The sequence below is a fragment of the Oryx dammah genome, unplaced genomic scaffold (genome assembly GCF_014754425.2).
Source record: "Oryx dammah isolate SB20612 unplaced genomic scaffold, SCBI_Odam_1.1 HiC_scaffold_2, whole genome shotgun sequence".
Classification (NCBI taxonomy): domain Eukaryota; kingdom Metazoa; phylum Chordata; class Mammalia; order Artiodactyla; family Bovidae; genus Oryx; species Oryx dammah.
In genome coordinates this window covers 191,632,249-191,646,466 of record NW_024070186.1, presented here as the reverse complement: position 1 = coordinate 191,646,466, position 14,218 = coordinate 191,632,249, and the positions used below count along the sequence as shown (strand labels likewise).

The 14,218-nt window shown below is 50.9% G+C and overlaps 1 protein-coding gene across 3 annotated transcripts in view; it reads left to right on the top strand.

Annotated features, from left to right (window-relative positions):
* Window positions 1-14,218, top strand: part of CUX1 (cut like homeobox 1) — a 347,445-nt gene that overhangs the window by 238,244 nt on the left and 94,983 nt on the right. For all 3 annotated transcript variants that reach the window (XM_040261791.1, XM_040261782.1, XM_040261799.1), the window contains exon 9: window positions 5,827-5,875. In XM_040261791.1, the coding sequence (XP_040117725.1) occupies window positions 5,827-5,875 (49 nt within the window). The remainder of the gene's footprint in view (window positions 1-5,826; window positions 5,876-14,218) is intronic.

Sequence of the window (14,218 nt, the reverse complement as noted above, 5' to 3'; positions counted from 1 at the left end):
CCAGAGCAGAGCACAATGCTGCTCCGGTTAATAGTTCAGGGAAAGCTGTTTTGTCAGCTCGTAAAAAGGTGAGAGAACGTAATCTTTATAATAAATAGTTTTGCTGAGCAAACAATAACGTGCAGTTATTATGGACTTTGGAAAATAAATGATTTTAGACTAACATCAGGCTCCAGCTCCAACCCACTGACGTGGTAGTTGAGCCTGTGAAACAAAAAGAAGGAAAAACCCCCTCGGAATATTGTTGACTGCCCTGCTATGAGAGCACATGCCATCTAATTCATAACTGTTCTTTTCAGATAACGTTTCCAGTTGCTTTTTTAACCCCTGGGCACTTTCATGTTACTTATTGAGGGCAGTTTGTCTGGTAGGATTCATGTTGTTGGGGAGGGAGGGGGGCAGCAGCAGCTTGGCGAGGAGTGGGTTGTACCGACTCGGTGGCAGACAAGTTATAATATTCGACCAGCACTGACAAGTCTGCCAACACCAAGGGCTGCACTTCACGTCTCCAGGAGCCCTGATCACATTTTGGTACCCAGTGGGTTGTGTTTTTCATCTCACCTTTCAAAAAGCATGCTCCCTTGGAAAGGTGCATCACTGAGCCTACAGACTTCTATAATAATCCTCTGAACTTTTCCTTGCCCACTGCCTCTCTGGTTCCTACCACTGTCTCCTGTGGCTCTGGTCCCATCTAGCTCCCCTGGGCACTGCTGTCTTCAGGGGAGCTGGTGTTGAATCCCCTGGCCCTGGAACAGCAGGGCTCAGTGTTGGTATTATCATCTGAAAGCTCTGGAAATACAAGACTTGCTCTCATAATGAAAGGTAAGGACCGCACTTGTTATCACATTCAGTATTTTGGTCAGTTTAGCAGTTGCCTAGTAACCAAAGTTAAACTCACGAGAAGATGGAAAAACTTGAAATTCATTTCCAGGGATCGCTGCAGCATGCCAAAAAGACACCTTCCTGTTTAAATACGGCTAATTTTTTTTTAATCAGTGACTTGAAATCTTTCAGAGATGATACATTGTTTTCTGGGTATTAGGTATTGTAATGACCAAACAAAACCATTCACCTAGGAGGCACTCAGGCCCACCCAGGCCCCTAAATCTGGCTGGATCTGGATATCACTTCCCAGACCCCGCAGGTCCCAGCTCTGCCGACCCAGCCTCTATGTGAAGCCAGATCACTGAGAATACCTCTCTTTTCTAGCCCAGGCCTGTGTCTGACCTTGTCCTGACCCCATGGCCAATGACAGTGGCCAGTCAAGGAGTGAGGGGTGGATTAAAAATAAGTGAGTGTCGGTCCTCAGACAGTCACATTTCTACCCTTAATCTCCAGAACAGAAGTTGGGGCATTTTACCAGGAGGATCATCTCCTCCTAATGCTGAGAATTAAAGGCAAAGCCCTGGGAATTTCCTGGAGGTCCAGTGGTTAGGACTTCAAGTTTCCACTGCAGGAGGCATAGGTTTGATCCCTAGTCAGAGAGCCAAGATCCTGCAAGCTGCACAGCATGGAGAAAGGAAGGAAGGAAAGGAAAAGGAAAGAAAGCAAGATGCAGCTCTGGCCAAAGAGTTTTCCTGGTGGAAAGGCACTATCAGTTTATTCTGGAGACCTAGGGTCATTCCCTGCCTTTCCTTCCTTTACTCAGCAAAATGCATTGAACATTGCTGTGTGTCTTTATTTGATTCATCCTGAGAAATACACAGCAGGTCTGCCTCTCTATGTGCCCCACCTCCCTGTGTACACTGCCAGGAAGAGTAGCTGGTAACCCCAGGAAAAACAAGGCCCCAGAAGAGGACACCCCTCTCTGGAAGGCAGTCAGATGGGCCTGTCATATGAAATAAGTGTAAAAAATACACTCGAGGAAACATAAAGCAAAACCAAGGAATAATTTAATAATGGAGTGGGAATGACCGGTATGAGAGACAGAAAAACTAAACCAAGGAAACAGAGAAGAGATGGATCCCAGGCTGAGCACAGGTACAGGGGATCAAGCTGAAGAGCTGTCCAGAGGGGCAGGAGAGGATCAGTTCAGTTCAGTTCAGTCGCTCAGTCATGTCCGACTCTTTGCGACCCCATGAATCACAGCACGCCAGGCCTCCCTGTCCATAACAGAGTTCACTCAGACTCGCGTCCATTGAGTCAGTGATGCCATCCAGCCATCTCATCCTCGGTCGCCCCCTTCTTCTCCTGCCCTCAATCCCTCCCAGCATCAAAGTCTTTTCCAATGAGTCAACTCTTCGCGTGAGGTGGCCAAAGTACTGGAGTTTCAGCTTTAGCATCATTCCTTCCAAAGAAATCCCAGGGTTGATCTCCTTCAGAATGGACTGGTTGGATCTCCTTGCAGTCCAAGGGACTCTCAAGAGTCTTCTCCAACACCACAGTTCAAAAGCATCAATTCTTCGGCGCTCAGCCTTCTTCACAGTCCAACTCTCACATCCTTACATGACTACTAGAAAAACCATAGCCTTGACTAGACGGACCTTAGTCGGCAAAGTAATGTCTCTGCTTTTGAATATGCTATCTAGGTTGGTCATAACTTTTCTTCCAAGGAGTAAGTGTCTTTTAATTTCATGGCTGCACTCACCATCTGCAGTGATTTTGGAGCCCCAAAAAATAAAGTCTGACACTGTTTCCACTGTTTCTCCATCTATTTCCCATGGAGTGATGGGACCGGATGCCATGATCTTGGTTTTCTGAATGTTGAGCTTTAAGCCAACTCTTTCACTCTCCTCTTTCACTTTCATCAAGAGGCTTTTTAGTTCTTCTTCACTTTCTGCCATAAGGGTGGTGTCATCTGCATATCTGAGGTGATTGGTATTTCTCCCGGCAATCTTGATTCCAGCTTGTGTTTCTTCTAGTCCAGCGTTTCTCATGATGTACTCTGCATGTAAGTTAAATAAGCAGGGTGACAACATACAGCCTTGACGTACTCCTTTTCCTATTTGGAACCAGTCTGTTGTTCCATGTCCAGTTCTAACTGTTACTTCTTGGCCTGCATACAGATTTCTTAAGAGGCAGGTCAGGTGGTCTGGTATTCCCATCTCTTTCAGAATTTTCCACAGTTTATTGTGATCCACACAGTCAATGGCTTTGGCATAGTCAATAAAGCAGAAATAGATTTTTTCTGGAACTCTCTTGCTTTTTCCATGATCCAGCGGATGTTGGCAATTTGATCTCTGGTTCCTCTGCCTTTTCTAAAACCAGCTTGAACATCAGGAAGCTCACGGTTCACGTATTGCTGAAGCCTGGCTTGGAGAATTTTGAGCATTACTTTACTAGCATGTGAGATGAGTGCAATTGTGCGGTAGTTTGAACATTCTTTGGCATAGGACACAGCAAATGGAGGGAAAGTTTGGACAACGTGAAGGGCGGAAGGAGGTGTGCCGACAGAAGCCAGATAATGGGAGAGCCAAACTGAGCAGAAGACTATCTAAATAACAGAGATAACTTAGCCAGAATTAGAGAGGAAGGGGCTCATGAAGATACAACAGGAGAAATTCGGGAAACCCTCCCTGAGGCCGGTGCTCAGGATCTCTGCTCCCCCAGCCCCGGCCGTTCCCCGTCCACCTGCTGGGTCCTGCAGCCACCAGCTCCCCAACATGCTCCAGAGAGAAGGGAGACAGGGCCCCTGGAGGTCTTATTTCGGGTGCTCAGTAGCCAAGCGTTTCTGTCTGCCTCTTGTAAACGCAGCCCCGGCAGACTTTACAGGAGCCACGTCTGCCCACACCTGTCCTGTGGCCAGGGAGCTTGTAGGTGTCTCGGAACATTCATGGACCAAGTGAGTGAGTGTCCAAATGATACCAGCAGCTGGTGGGCTGGGTGAGTGGCCGCGTGGATCTGGACTTGGTGAATAAGTAGTGAATAAGTACTGGTAGTGATTTGCCTTAGGAGAAGGTTGTTGACTTTTCATTGTCTCGCATACACATTGAAGTCTGTGCTCCATCAGCAGGGGATCTAGACAGGTTTCTGTTCTGACCATCAAGTCCCCTTTTCTGCCACTAGCAGATCTTAACGCTTTCCATGATGGTTTTACCCTCCGGAGTCATGGCAGTTTCTCTCTAATATCCTGAAGGTTTCTTTTGGAAATGGTGCGAGGAGATGTTTCACAATTGAAGCCACCCCAAGCCTACCCTCAGCCCCAGCATTTCCCTGAGGGGCCCCAGTTTGAGTGTTTGTTCTTAGAGGCACTGTCTCCTTCACCAAGTTGTCCTAAAAATAGCTTCATTTAACCAGACCATTTGATGAGGTGTTTCAGACTTTTCTCTGATGAGTCTGAAAGCAGGATACTATTTCAAACAGATACCATGACGATCTGTGAACCTGATCACCAGCGTCTGATACCTTGTTCAGAGTTGATGAGATTGCCTGGAATCGCAGGGCACGCCTAAAGGCTGGGAAAGCGCAGCAAATAGCGAAAACAGACCGGCCAGGGCCTGAGTGGCTCGTCCCACTCTCTGTATTAAGGGTAGGCGATTAGGACCAGAGAATGAGGGTGGGTGGTTAGGACCAGAGAAGCAGGTTTAGGGAACAGAAGAACCCTGGAGTCAGCCTATCCAGGCGCCCCGACCTGCCCCAGTGGGTAGACTGGCCGACCAGCCCATCACTGGAGGGACCAGCTGCATTCAGGACCCTGACCGTTGGCTTAACACCAAGCCCTGTGCCAGCAGGGATGAGGGTGGAGGAGACATATACTGGTGGGGAGACTGTGCTGCCTCCTGAGATGGAGCCACTGGCAGGGTTGGGGGAGGGGTGGAAGTAGGAGACGAGGTTCCCAGAGGTGGAGGATGACGGGACAGGCAGTATAGGTCCAGGCTACACAGGGGTCCATATGTGGTGAGACAAGTTGGAGCAGAGGTCTGTGGATGGGGGCCAAGAGCCTCGATGCAGAAGGACAGCCAAGGGAGTCCAGCAGGCAAGCCATCCAGCAGGGTGGGGTGGGCCTGAGTCCTGCAGGTCCCCACAGGGCGTGGAGTGGGGCAGCCCCAGCCGGAGGAGGTCTGTGCTGTATGTTCCATCCACTCTTTCACGGAGGGTACTGAACCTGTCACAGGTAGCAGTCTTGACCTTGACCTCCTCGCTGGGGCCACCATTGGGACCTGTCTGGGGCAGCGACTACCCTGGGAGTTCTGTTCAAACCTGCGACAGACTTTTGGAATTGTCCTTCTCAGTAGAACTCTGAGCATGGTTCCTCTCTCTCTCATGATGTTGTATGTTGGAAACATATGTGCCTTCAAATTACTCAAGAAAGGACTTTCAGAACGGGGGGATGGTGCTTCCCCCAGGGAAGCACCTGGCAACTCCCTGTGTGTGAGCAGGCTCAGAGGTGGGGTGTGGTGGTGACTCAGCTGGTTCGTGGTGCCACCAGCAGAGCCCCCCATCCTGCATCCCCAGCCTCTCCCCACCTCCCCGAACTATCCATGGTTCTCTCAGTCCTGGCAAACTTCTACTCATCCTTCAAAACCCAGTCCACACATCACCTCCTCTGAAACCTTCCTGATTCCCTTCCCCAAGGAGAATCCATCTCTGACTCCTCTGTTTCTCCAGAGCTCTCTGTTCAGGGCTCTGTTCAGGGCTCTCTTGGCAGGAGCCACTGTCTCCCCAAGGAGACTGGGTACCCCTCAAGAGCACACTGGCTCTTTCCCTCGACGTAAGCCCACCTCCTTCTAGCAGGCATCAGTGCCCCCTCGCAGGTCTGCAGGCCCCCCGCCCCGACACTGGCCTGGCCTGTGTGCCCATGGGCCATGCTGCCAAGTTGGGAACAGTGGTGGCCCTGAGCCTGCCTCACCCATTGACTAACCTGCTCTCTCCCTCTCACCTCCCCAGGGCCGACGAAATTGAAATGATCATGACGGACCTTGAAAGAGCAAACCAGGTAGGATGTTTGATGGCTTCAGACATAAAATCACAAGAGCATAGCCCTTTCTGTCCTCATGGAAGAGGCTTCTCTCTAAGTCAGGAAGCCAGTTAGTCTTTTATTTTTCACATACACCTATCAAAGTTGATGCTTTTTCTGATGCCATGAGCTATACATAAGAAGTCCCAGGTGTGATTTCCTTGGGAAAGTCTCTGATACAGTCCCTGCATCCCAGGCATCCCATGGTGATGCTTTTTCTCTTCCTTCATCCATCTCTTAAGTCTCTACACTGTTCCTGTGACAGCTGTTATGCAGCAGAGTTTATACCAACACGTTAACCCTGCAGCAAAGTCTGTGCCTCCACCTTCTAATGGGTTGAGCCACTCGCTCTGGAGAAGGCTTCCAGCCAATGGGCCCTCTCAGCTGATTCTCCTGCATAAACTGACTTTCACATTTCAGTCAGAGTTCAGAGTATTTTCATGAGCTAAAATGGAAAGCACCCCCAGCATGTGGAAAGCACCCCCAGCACTGTGTCCCACACAGAATAGGCACCCAGTACCCTCTAAACGGGGCTTCCCAGGCAGTGCTAGTGGCAAAGAACCCACCTGCCAATGCAGGAGACATAAGAGACACGGGTTCGGTCCCTGGGTCGAGAAGATCCTCTGGAGGAGGACATGGCAACCCACTCCAATGTTCTTGCCTGGAGAGCCCAGTGGGCAGAGGAGCCTGATGGGCTACAGTCCATGGGGTCACAAAGACTTGGGCACAACTGAAGAGACTTGGCACACACGCACGCACACATCCCATGGCTGTAAATACGGAGCTGCCACCCTGTCAAGCCCGGCCCTTCCCCAAGAACTCTGCAGAAGAGGAAAACATTTTGCTTCAGCAAATGGTGCTACTGCTTTGAAAAGGAAGGGGTCTCCCCCTTTTGTTTTATTTTATTCTAGTCTATTTTTTAGTGGAGAGAAGCAGCCAGAGCTGGGTTAGGTTTCTCAGCCCTAGAAGGCCACGCGCAGGCGGTAGTGGCCTCTCCCCACTTAGTTCTATAGCCGGGCCGCCCCACGCACAGGGAAGCTTAGGGTAGCCCCAAGAGGATGAAAATCCTTCTCGAATCTGCAGTCTCAGCTCTCTGCCTTTTGAGGGTCCCACAGCGTGACTGCCTCCCGGCTGGCATTCCTAACCCCTTGGCTGACATTCAGGAAAGAGCATCCCTGTTTGATCTTTAGCTCATGAAAATACTCTGAACTCTGACTGAAATGTGAAAGTCAGTTTATGCAGGAGAACGGTGATGGGACGTCTGGGTTCCTTTCTCCTTTCTGAGGCTCCTAGGCCTGATCCATGTCGGGTGCTCAGTAGGGACACCTGGACTGCGTCATCCCAGGTAGCATCTTTAAAGTAATTCAATTAAATGTATTTACTTACTGGCCATACCACACATCATGTGAGATCTTAGTTCTCTAACCAGGGATCAAACCCATGTTCCCTGCATCAGAAGTGCAGAGTTTTAAGCACTAGCCTGCCAGGGAAGTCCCAGGTAGCGTGTTTGTGTGGCAACTTTACTGGTCACAAGGAGAAGAGCTGACCATTCTTGAGTAACTTGTCTTGTGCCTGGCTCTGTTCGGAGCACTTCACATGAACAGAGCCCCTTGAACCTCACCGGTTTCCACCAAGATCAGTGTGGTTGTGACTCCCATTTTACAAATAAACAAACTGAGGTCAGCACCGGTCAGTTGCAGAGTCAGGCCTGGAACCTACACTCTTCACCACACTCAGAAACAGGGCTGGAGTCCAAGGGCTCCTTTTGCCTTTCTTTCAAATTCCCGAAAGCACCCATTCTGCTCCCTGCCCTAAAGCACTACTTCTGCCCCAGTCCACAAAGGTGCCTAAGCATTTACTTCCCTTAATTTACTATAAACTGATTTACTTTGGCCCCTTTGTTCTTATTCAAGTAGCACCGCTCAACTTTGCAGAGACCTTACTTGTTAAGCTTCCCTGTCACAGGACTGTCATTCACATTTCTCAAATTTCCACCCATCCACTCTCCCCCTGGCCAATCCTGGGCAAGCCGCCCCTTCTGAAGGCACTCTGGGGTAAGTTCTGGTTTGTTAGATAACCCAATTCTGTGCATATCAAGTGCTCAGGTTCTACTTAGTCTGCAGGTACTAAGCATATTTGGCAGAGGTGACACTTTTCTCAAAATGCCGAGGCCCTGGGTGGCTATGGGTCCTTGGAGGTGCCAGGCAGGACCCTGCAGAAGGTGCCGCTTCCAAGGTGGCAGTTTGCTCCGGTCCCAACTCGGTACTTCCTGGCTGTGTGGCCTTGGATAAGTCTTTTCACTGCTTATATTTCTTTAAAAAACAAAAGAAAAAGATGAACTTTGCAGACCTTATGCCAAGGAAAATTAACCCAGTCACACAAAAAAAGAAAACAAATACTGTGTGATTCCTCCTATATGAGGTCCCTGCTGCTGCTGCTGCTAAGTCGCTTCAGTCGTGTCTGACTCTGTGCGACCCCATAGACAGCAGCCCACCAGGCTCCCCCGTCCCTGGAATTCTCCAGGCAAAAACACTGGAGTGGGTTGCCATTTCCTTCTCCAATGCATGAAAGTGAAAAGTGAAAGTGAAGTCACTCAGTCATGTCCGACTCTCAGCGATCCCATGGACTGCAGCCCACCAGGCTTCTCCGTCCATGGGATTTTCCAGAGTACTGGAGTGGGATGCTGTTGCCTTCTCCGATATGAGGTCCCCACAGCCATCAAATTCATAGAGACAATAGAAGGGTGGGTATCAGGGGCTGGGGGAATGGGGAATTATAGTGTTTAATAGGGTCAGGCTTTCAGTTCTGCAAGATAAAAAGTTTTAGAGATGGTTGCCTGACAATGCGAACATGCTTAACACTACTATAAAATCCATACTTAAAAATGATTAAGATGGTGTATTATATGTGATTGTATTTTACCATAATTTAATCTTTTTAATTTAAAAAAGAAACTTGTTAATGTTTGAGAGAACGGGAGGAAGGGAGGCAAGTGCAGGCAGACCTCAGAGAGATTTCGGGTTCGAGGCCACCGCAGCAGAGCAGGTATCACAGTGCAAGTCACTCAAATGTTTCAGCTTCCTAGTACATGTAAAAGTTATGTTTATGCTTCACTGGAAGTCTGATAAGTGTGCAATAGCAGTATGTCTGAACAAACAATGAACGTACATACCTTAATTTTAAAAGAAAGCTATTGGAAAAACACTGCCAGTGGACTTTCTCCAACACAGGGTTGCCACCAACCTTCAATTTGTAAAAAGCAGTGTTTGGAAAGCACAATAAAGAGAAGCGTGATAAAAGGAGGTCTGCCTACACTTCCTTTGCAGGATTATTTGTAGAATTAGAAGTAAAATGCCCGGAAGTGGAGGGCTTCCTGCATGGCTCAGTGGCAGAAGAATCTGCTTGCCAGTGCAGGAGGCATGGGTTCTATCCCTGAAGTCAGGAAGATCCCCTGGATGAGGGGATGTCAACCCATTCCATCCAGTATTCTTGCCTGGGAAATATGGACAGAGAAGCCTGGCAGGTTACAGTCCATGGGGTCACAAAGAAATGGACATGACTGAGCATGCATGCACACATGCCTGGAAGTGAGCGCCTTAATTTATGCTCTGTAGTTGCTAACATACCCAGGTTCACAGGGAGAATTCCAAAGTCCCACCCTAGGGGAGTACCAGCATGGTGAGGGTATGGGGAGGTATAGGAGAGCCTAACCAGCCACTCAGGGCGAGTTCATAGCCGGATGTGGCTGCCAAAGGAGATTTATGCAACCTCAGGCTGCATTAATAGAAATAGTCTCTGGAATGAAGGAGGTGATGATTCAGCACCCAACTGTAGCAATTAGTCCTTGCTCAGGGAATTGTCATTTGTCCTAGAAACCTGGAAGGAAGGCAGGCATTCAGGGAGTGCTTTCAGGGTCCACTCCATGGCCAGGATGGGGAAGGAACCCGCACAGGAGGGAAACCAGGAGGTTTGGGGACATCTTTATTCTTTGGGGAGCAGAGAAGGAAAACAGAGGGACTTGTCACATGGGGAACTTGGGATGTTAAGAGATTAGAAAGGGGAAGGCCTAGGGTGGTGGTTGTGGATTCTGGCCTTGCAGGTCTCCAGGACTGGCCACGGAAGGGGTTGGGCTTTGTCATGGCTGCGGGCAGAGGCTAATGGGAGGGAGCTCCCCTCATCCCATGCAGAGAAGCTTGTTCTCAGCAATGAGTCGCCAGAGGTGCCTGGAGCTGCCTTCGACAGGAGTGAACTCCCTGTCAACGGAGCTATGTGAGCAGATATGGGCCAGACTTCGCTGAGCATGTGAGGTGGAGGATCCAGACACAGAGCAAACAGAAAGTGCTTGGACTCGATGACTCAGCGGGTTGACAAGGGTGACTCAATGAGGAGAAAAACTTCCCGGGTAGACAGGGAGGAGGGCACCCAGGAAGGCGAGGAAGTACTCAAGGGTTCCAGGCTGTTCCAAAAAGCCACTTTGGGGACGTGGGCCCAGAGGAGGGGCTCCAGCCGGGTTTAGGGCAGGGGGCCTCTTCCTGAGAACAGTCGAGCAGCACAGGCAGGACTGAGACGCCGGATTTGAGTTCTAGAGGGATTGCTCTGGCTACACAGCGGAAAGCGGAGGGGAGTGAAAGGACCGGAAGCCAGGAGAGCAGTGAGCAGCTGCTGAGATGGATCAGGGCAGGGATGTGCGACCGGCTCGGCCCCCCAGCGACTAGGCAGAGGCGGAAGCGGGCGGGAGGAGGGGCACCGGGAGCTGCACCAGGGCGGGCACAGCCAGACATCTGGTTCTGTGGCTTTCCCATCAGGGGAGAGCCCCAGGAGGAGCAATTTACTAGTTCATTGGCATATAACATTATTTTTGCACTGAGTTTATAGTCAAAACATTCTACTGAGACCTGAAGCTCTATTTTATAGCTAAAGTACTTCTGTTTCTAGTGAGAAAAAGTGAAAGAGAATCAGCACCAGGCGATTAGGAGCCGGGTTTATTTACACCTATTTGTTCAACTTTGAGATGCTTGTATTAATACTGTCTTTACTGGTGACTATTAATGTGGGGCTTCCCAGGTGGCTCAGCAGTAAAGAATCCACCTGCAGTGCAGGGGATGCGGGTTTGATCCCTGGGTTAGGAAGATCCCCTGGAGAAGGAAATGGCAACCCACCCCAGTATTCTTGCCTGGGAAGTTCCATGGACAGAGGAACCTGGCAGACTATAGTCCAAGGGGTCTCAAAGAGTCAGACACGACTTACAGACTAAAAACAACAACAGAAAGTTCAGAGCTTTGGGGGCAGGAGGAGGTAGGGAAATTTGCTCTTCTGGCTTTTCTGAAATCATGACTCAGCAGTCAGCGGACTGTGACAGTCTAAGTTTATGGGAGTGGAGTGGCATTGGGGGAGGTCCAGCTTTCAGCCTAGCTGACCCTTGAGAGGAGAAATTCAAATCAATATCCATCGAATCCCCCAGAAACACAGGCAGGGAGCCTGAACGGGACTCCAGCCACTGAACGGGGCCAGCTTGGGACACATGGCAATTAATCTGTGGACTTTTCTGACCTTCCTCCAACAGCATCACTGAAGCAGGGCCACCTCTGGCCCTATCTGTGCCCCACAGCACTGGGTGGTGCTGCTTTGGAAGGGTGACCTGAAATTAGTTGTGTGCTTTCCAGAGCGATGGCATCTGTTCCCTTGGGAAGTCGATTGCTGGTTTTTGTAGTCTTGCTCCCCTTTCTCTTCCTCGAGAGTCCAGGGCCTGGAGGGAAGCAGGTCGAGGGGTCATCCCCGAGGAGACCTTGCCTTCTCCCAGAAACGGTCCAAAGGTGTTATTTGTACTCGAGGAATATGGTGGCCAGGAGACCATCCCCCGAAGATGTCCTCCACAACCTGCGGGTATGTTCATTTACTTGCAGAGCAGAGTCAAGCCTGTTAATCTGCTGACCTTGAGGTGTGAGAGTCCCTCGGGTTATACAGGTGGGCCCTCCGTTGTCCCCAGGGTTCTCAGAGGCAGAGAGGGAAGCAGAGGGGTCAGAGTGAGGGGATGCAAGAATTCGGTTGGCCACTGCGGATGCTGAAGGCCACAGTGAGGAAGGGGCCACAAGCCAAGGAATGCAGGCATCCTCGACGAGTTGGAAACAGCCGGAACACAGATCCTCCCCTGGAGGTTCAGGAAGGGCACACAGCCCTGCTAGCACCTTGATCTTACCCCAGTGAACCCCGTAGCTGATGCCTGACCTCAGAACTGTGACGTGATCAACTTGTGGGACGTAATAAACTCAATGTGTGGGAGTTTACTCCAGCAGCCTTCGGAAGGTCCTGCAGCAGGGACAGCCTTCCCTCAGGCCACGTTCCCAGCCATTCCCATGGCTGCCACATCCCTGGAGGGATTTGCTCAGCTCCGGTGTCCCTGAGCCTGGGTTTCCATGGCCACACGTATAAAAGGGACAAGCGACAAAGCCTGGGGCCAGGTTGGGCAGAAGGCTAGATCAGAGACACACCACCTCCAGCACCACCGTCAACCATATAAAACCAGGGACCTCAAGGCCACACCTTAAATGGGTAAACGGGAAAGCCTGCCCGACAGGGGAGGTGGGGAGGATTCCCTCATGCCCCAGCCTTGTTTCTAAGGGAGAAGGAAACACACCCCTTGAGAGAACTCGGGAGCACAGCCACCTTGCCCTGGGCCCAGGGCTCATGTTCCACACTGGGCCAAGACCGGTGTCGCCCGCCCCTGCCCCCGCCCCCGCCTCAGGCTGCAGCCGCCCCAGCCAGTGCCATCTGTGCGGAATCCTCACTGCCCTGTGCTGGCTCGACTAACAAAATTCTTGAAACAAAGGGCCCACAGCGAATAAAGTGTCCTGGCTTCCTGGTCACAGACGGCTGAAGAGAGCTAGAGCTTCACCTAAGACGAGCTTCGGTCTCTAGTAATTTTCCCCTGAAACTTTTTAAGATTTTAAATTTTAAAAAACTGTCCTCATTTTAAAGATAAGGAAAGAATAAATGCCACCTGAGGCAGCCCATGCCAGGAGGCCAAAATAATAGTACTCATCCTTCCTCACTGGACACCTCTCAACCTGTGGTGGGCGCCGCTAGGCACCCAGCTTGTGTTATCTCCCTGGTCCCCAGTCATCCTGCGGGGCAGCCCTATCTATCTCTATGGACAGAGTTACTACCACAATGCACAGCAAAACCCTCATTCATTCACATGCTCCCTGCCCCCTGCCCACCCCCATTTACTTTCCATGTGCTTCTAGCATTTCCCCTCACTTCTCAGAAAAGGACAGAGAGTAAGAAACAGCCAGCAGATCTCTGAGGAGGACAGCCCAGGTTTGGCCAGGCTCTGTCCTCACTGTGGGGGGCCGTTGAGTCCCATCCGCAGTGCCGCCAGCTCGGGAGCCCGGCCTCGGCCCTGGCGCTGCCTCTGCAGGGAGGACGAGGAGGCCGCTGTCAGTGGGGACAAGGAGCTGGGTGTCTCCTGCACCCACGGCCCCAGAAGCCAGCCCCAGAGCCCGCCCCCTCTCGTTGTTGGTTCCAGTTCGAGAAACGAAGCTTCATCCAGTTGAACTGTGGTCGTGGGGTGAACGGGCGACCCCAGAAACAAGTGATGTCAAGGAGCCAACCCAGCACAGCACCCCTTCCTTCCACCTCAGCCACTAACGGCGGGGCTACATCTGCAGCTACAGAGGCTCACTGACCGTAGCAGCTCCTGGCCTCCATTCTCTCCTCCACCGGCTCTGGGGCCTGTTTTGACTTCCAGTTGTTCTGCTTTGTGTGGGATTAGCCTCAGAGCCATGGAGATTTTATGCCCAAAAGTGTAACTGATGAGACAGACAAGAGTAGACTTTTCAGTGTGTGCATGGGCTCATTTGCAACCCCATGGACTGTAGCCCACCAGGCTCCTCTGTCCATAGAATTCTCCAGGCAAGAATACTAGAGTGGGTTACCATTTGCTCCACCAGAACCTTTTCAGGAACTTGACTTGAGTATTAGAAAACACGTGGCATGGCCCATCTGGAAACAGACTTGGGGAAGTCTTTTTCACCAGAGGGGAGACTTTCCTGCAGTTATCGTCACCCACAAGCCCCCCACCCACCAGCATCTTGGCCACACCGGTCATATTGCTGCCTTTCCTGATACAGGCGCCTCAAGACATTTTGCAACAGAGGGTGGGAGGCAACTGCTCAAGCACAGACAGGCCTGGCCAGGCGCCGTGGGAATTAGATGGAGTGCAATTCCAAGAGCTCCTGGAGCAGCATGGCAGGCAGCCTCCAGCACCACCCTGGGTGGGAGTAGCCGCTGTTAGAAATACCCTAATTTGTCTGGATGCCGGGC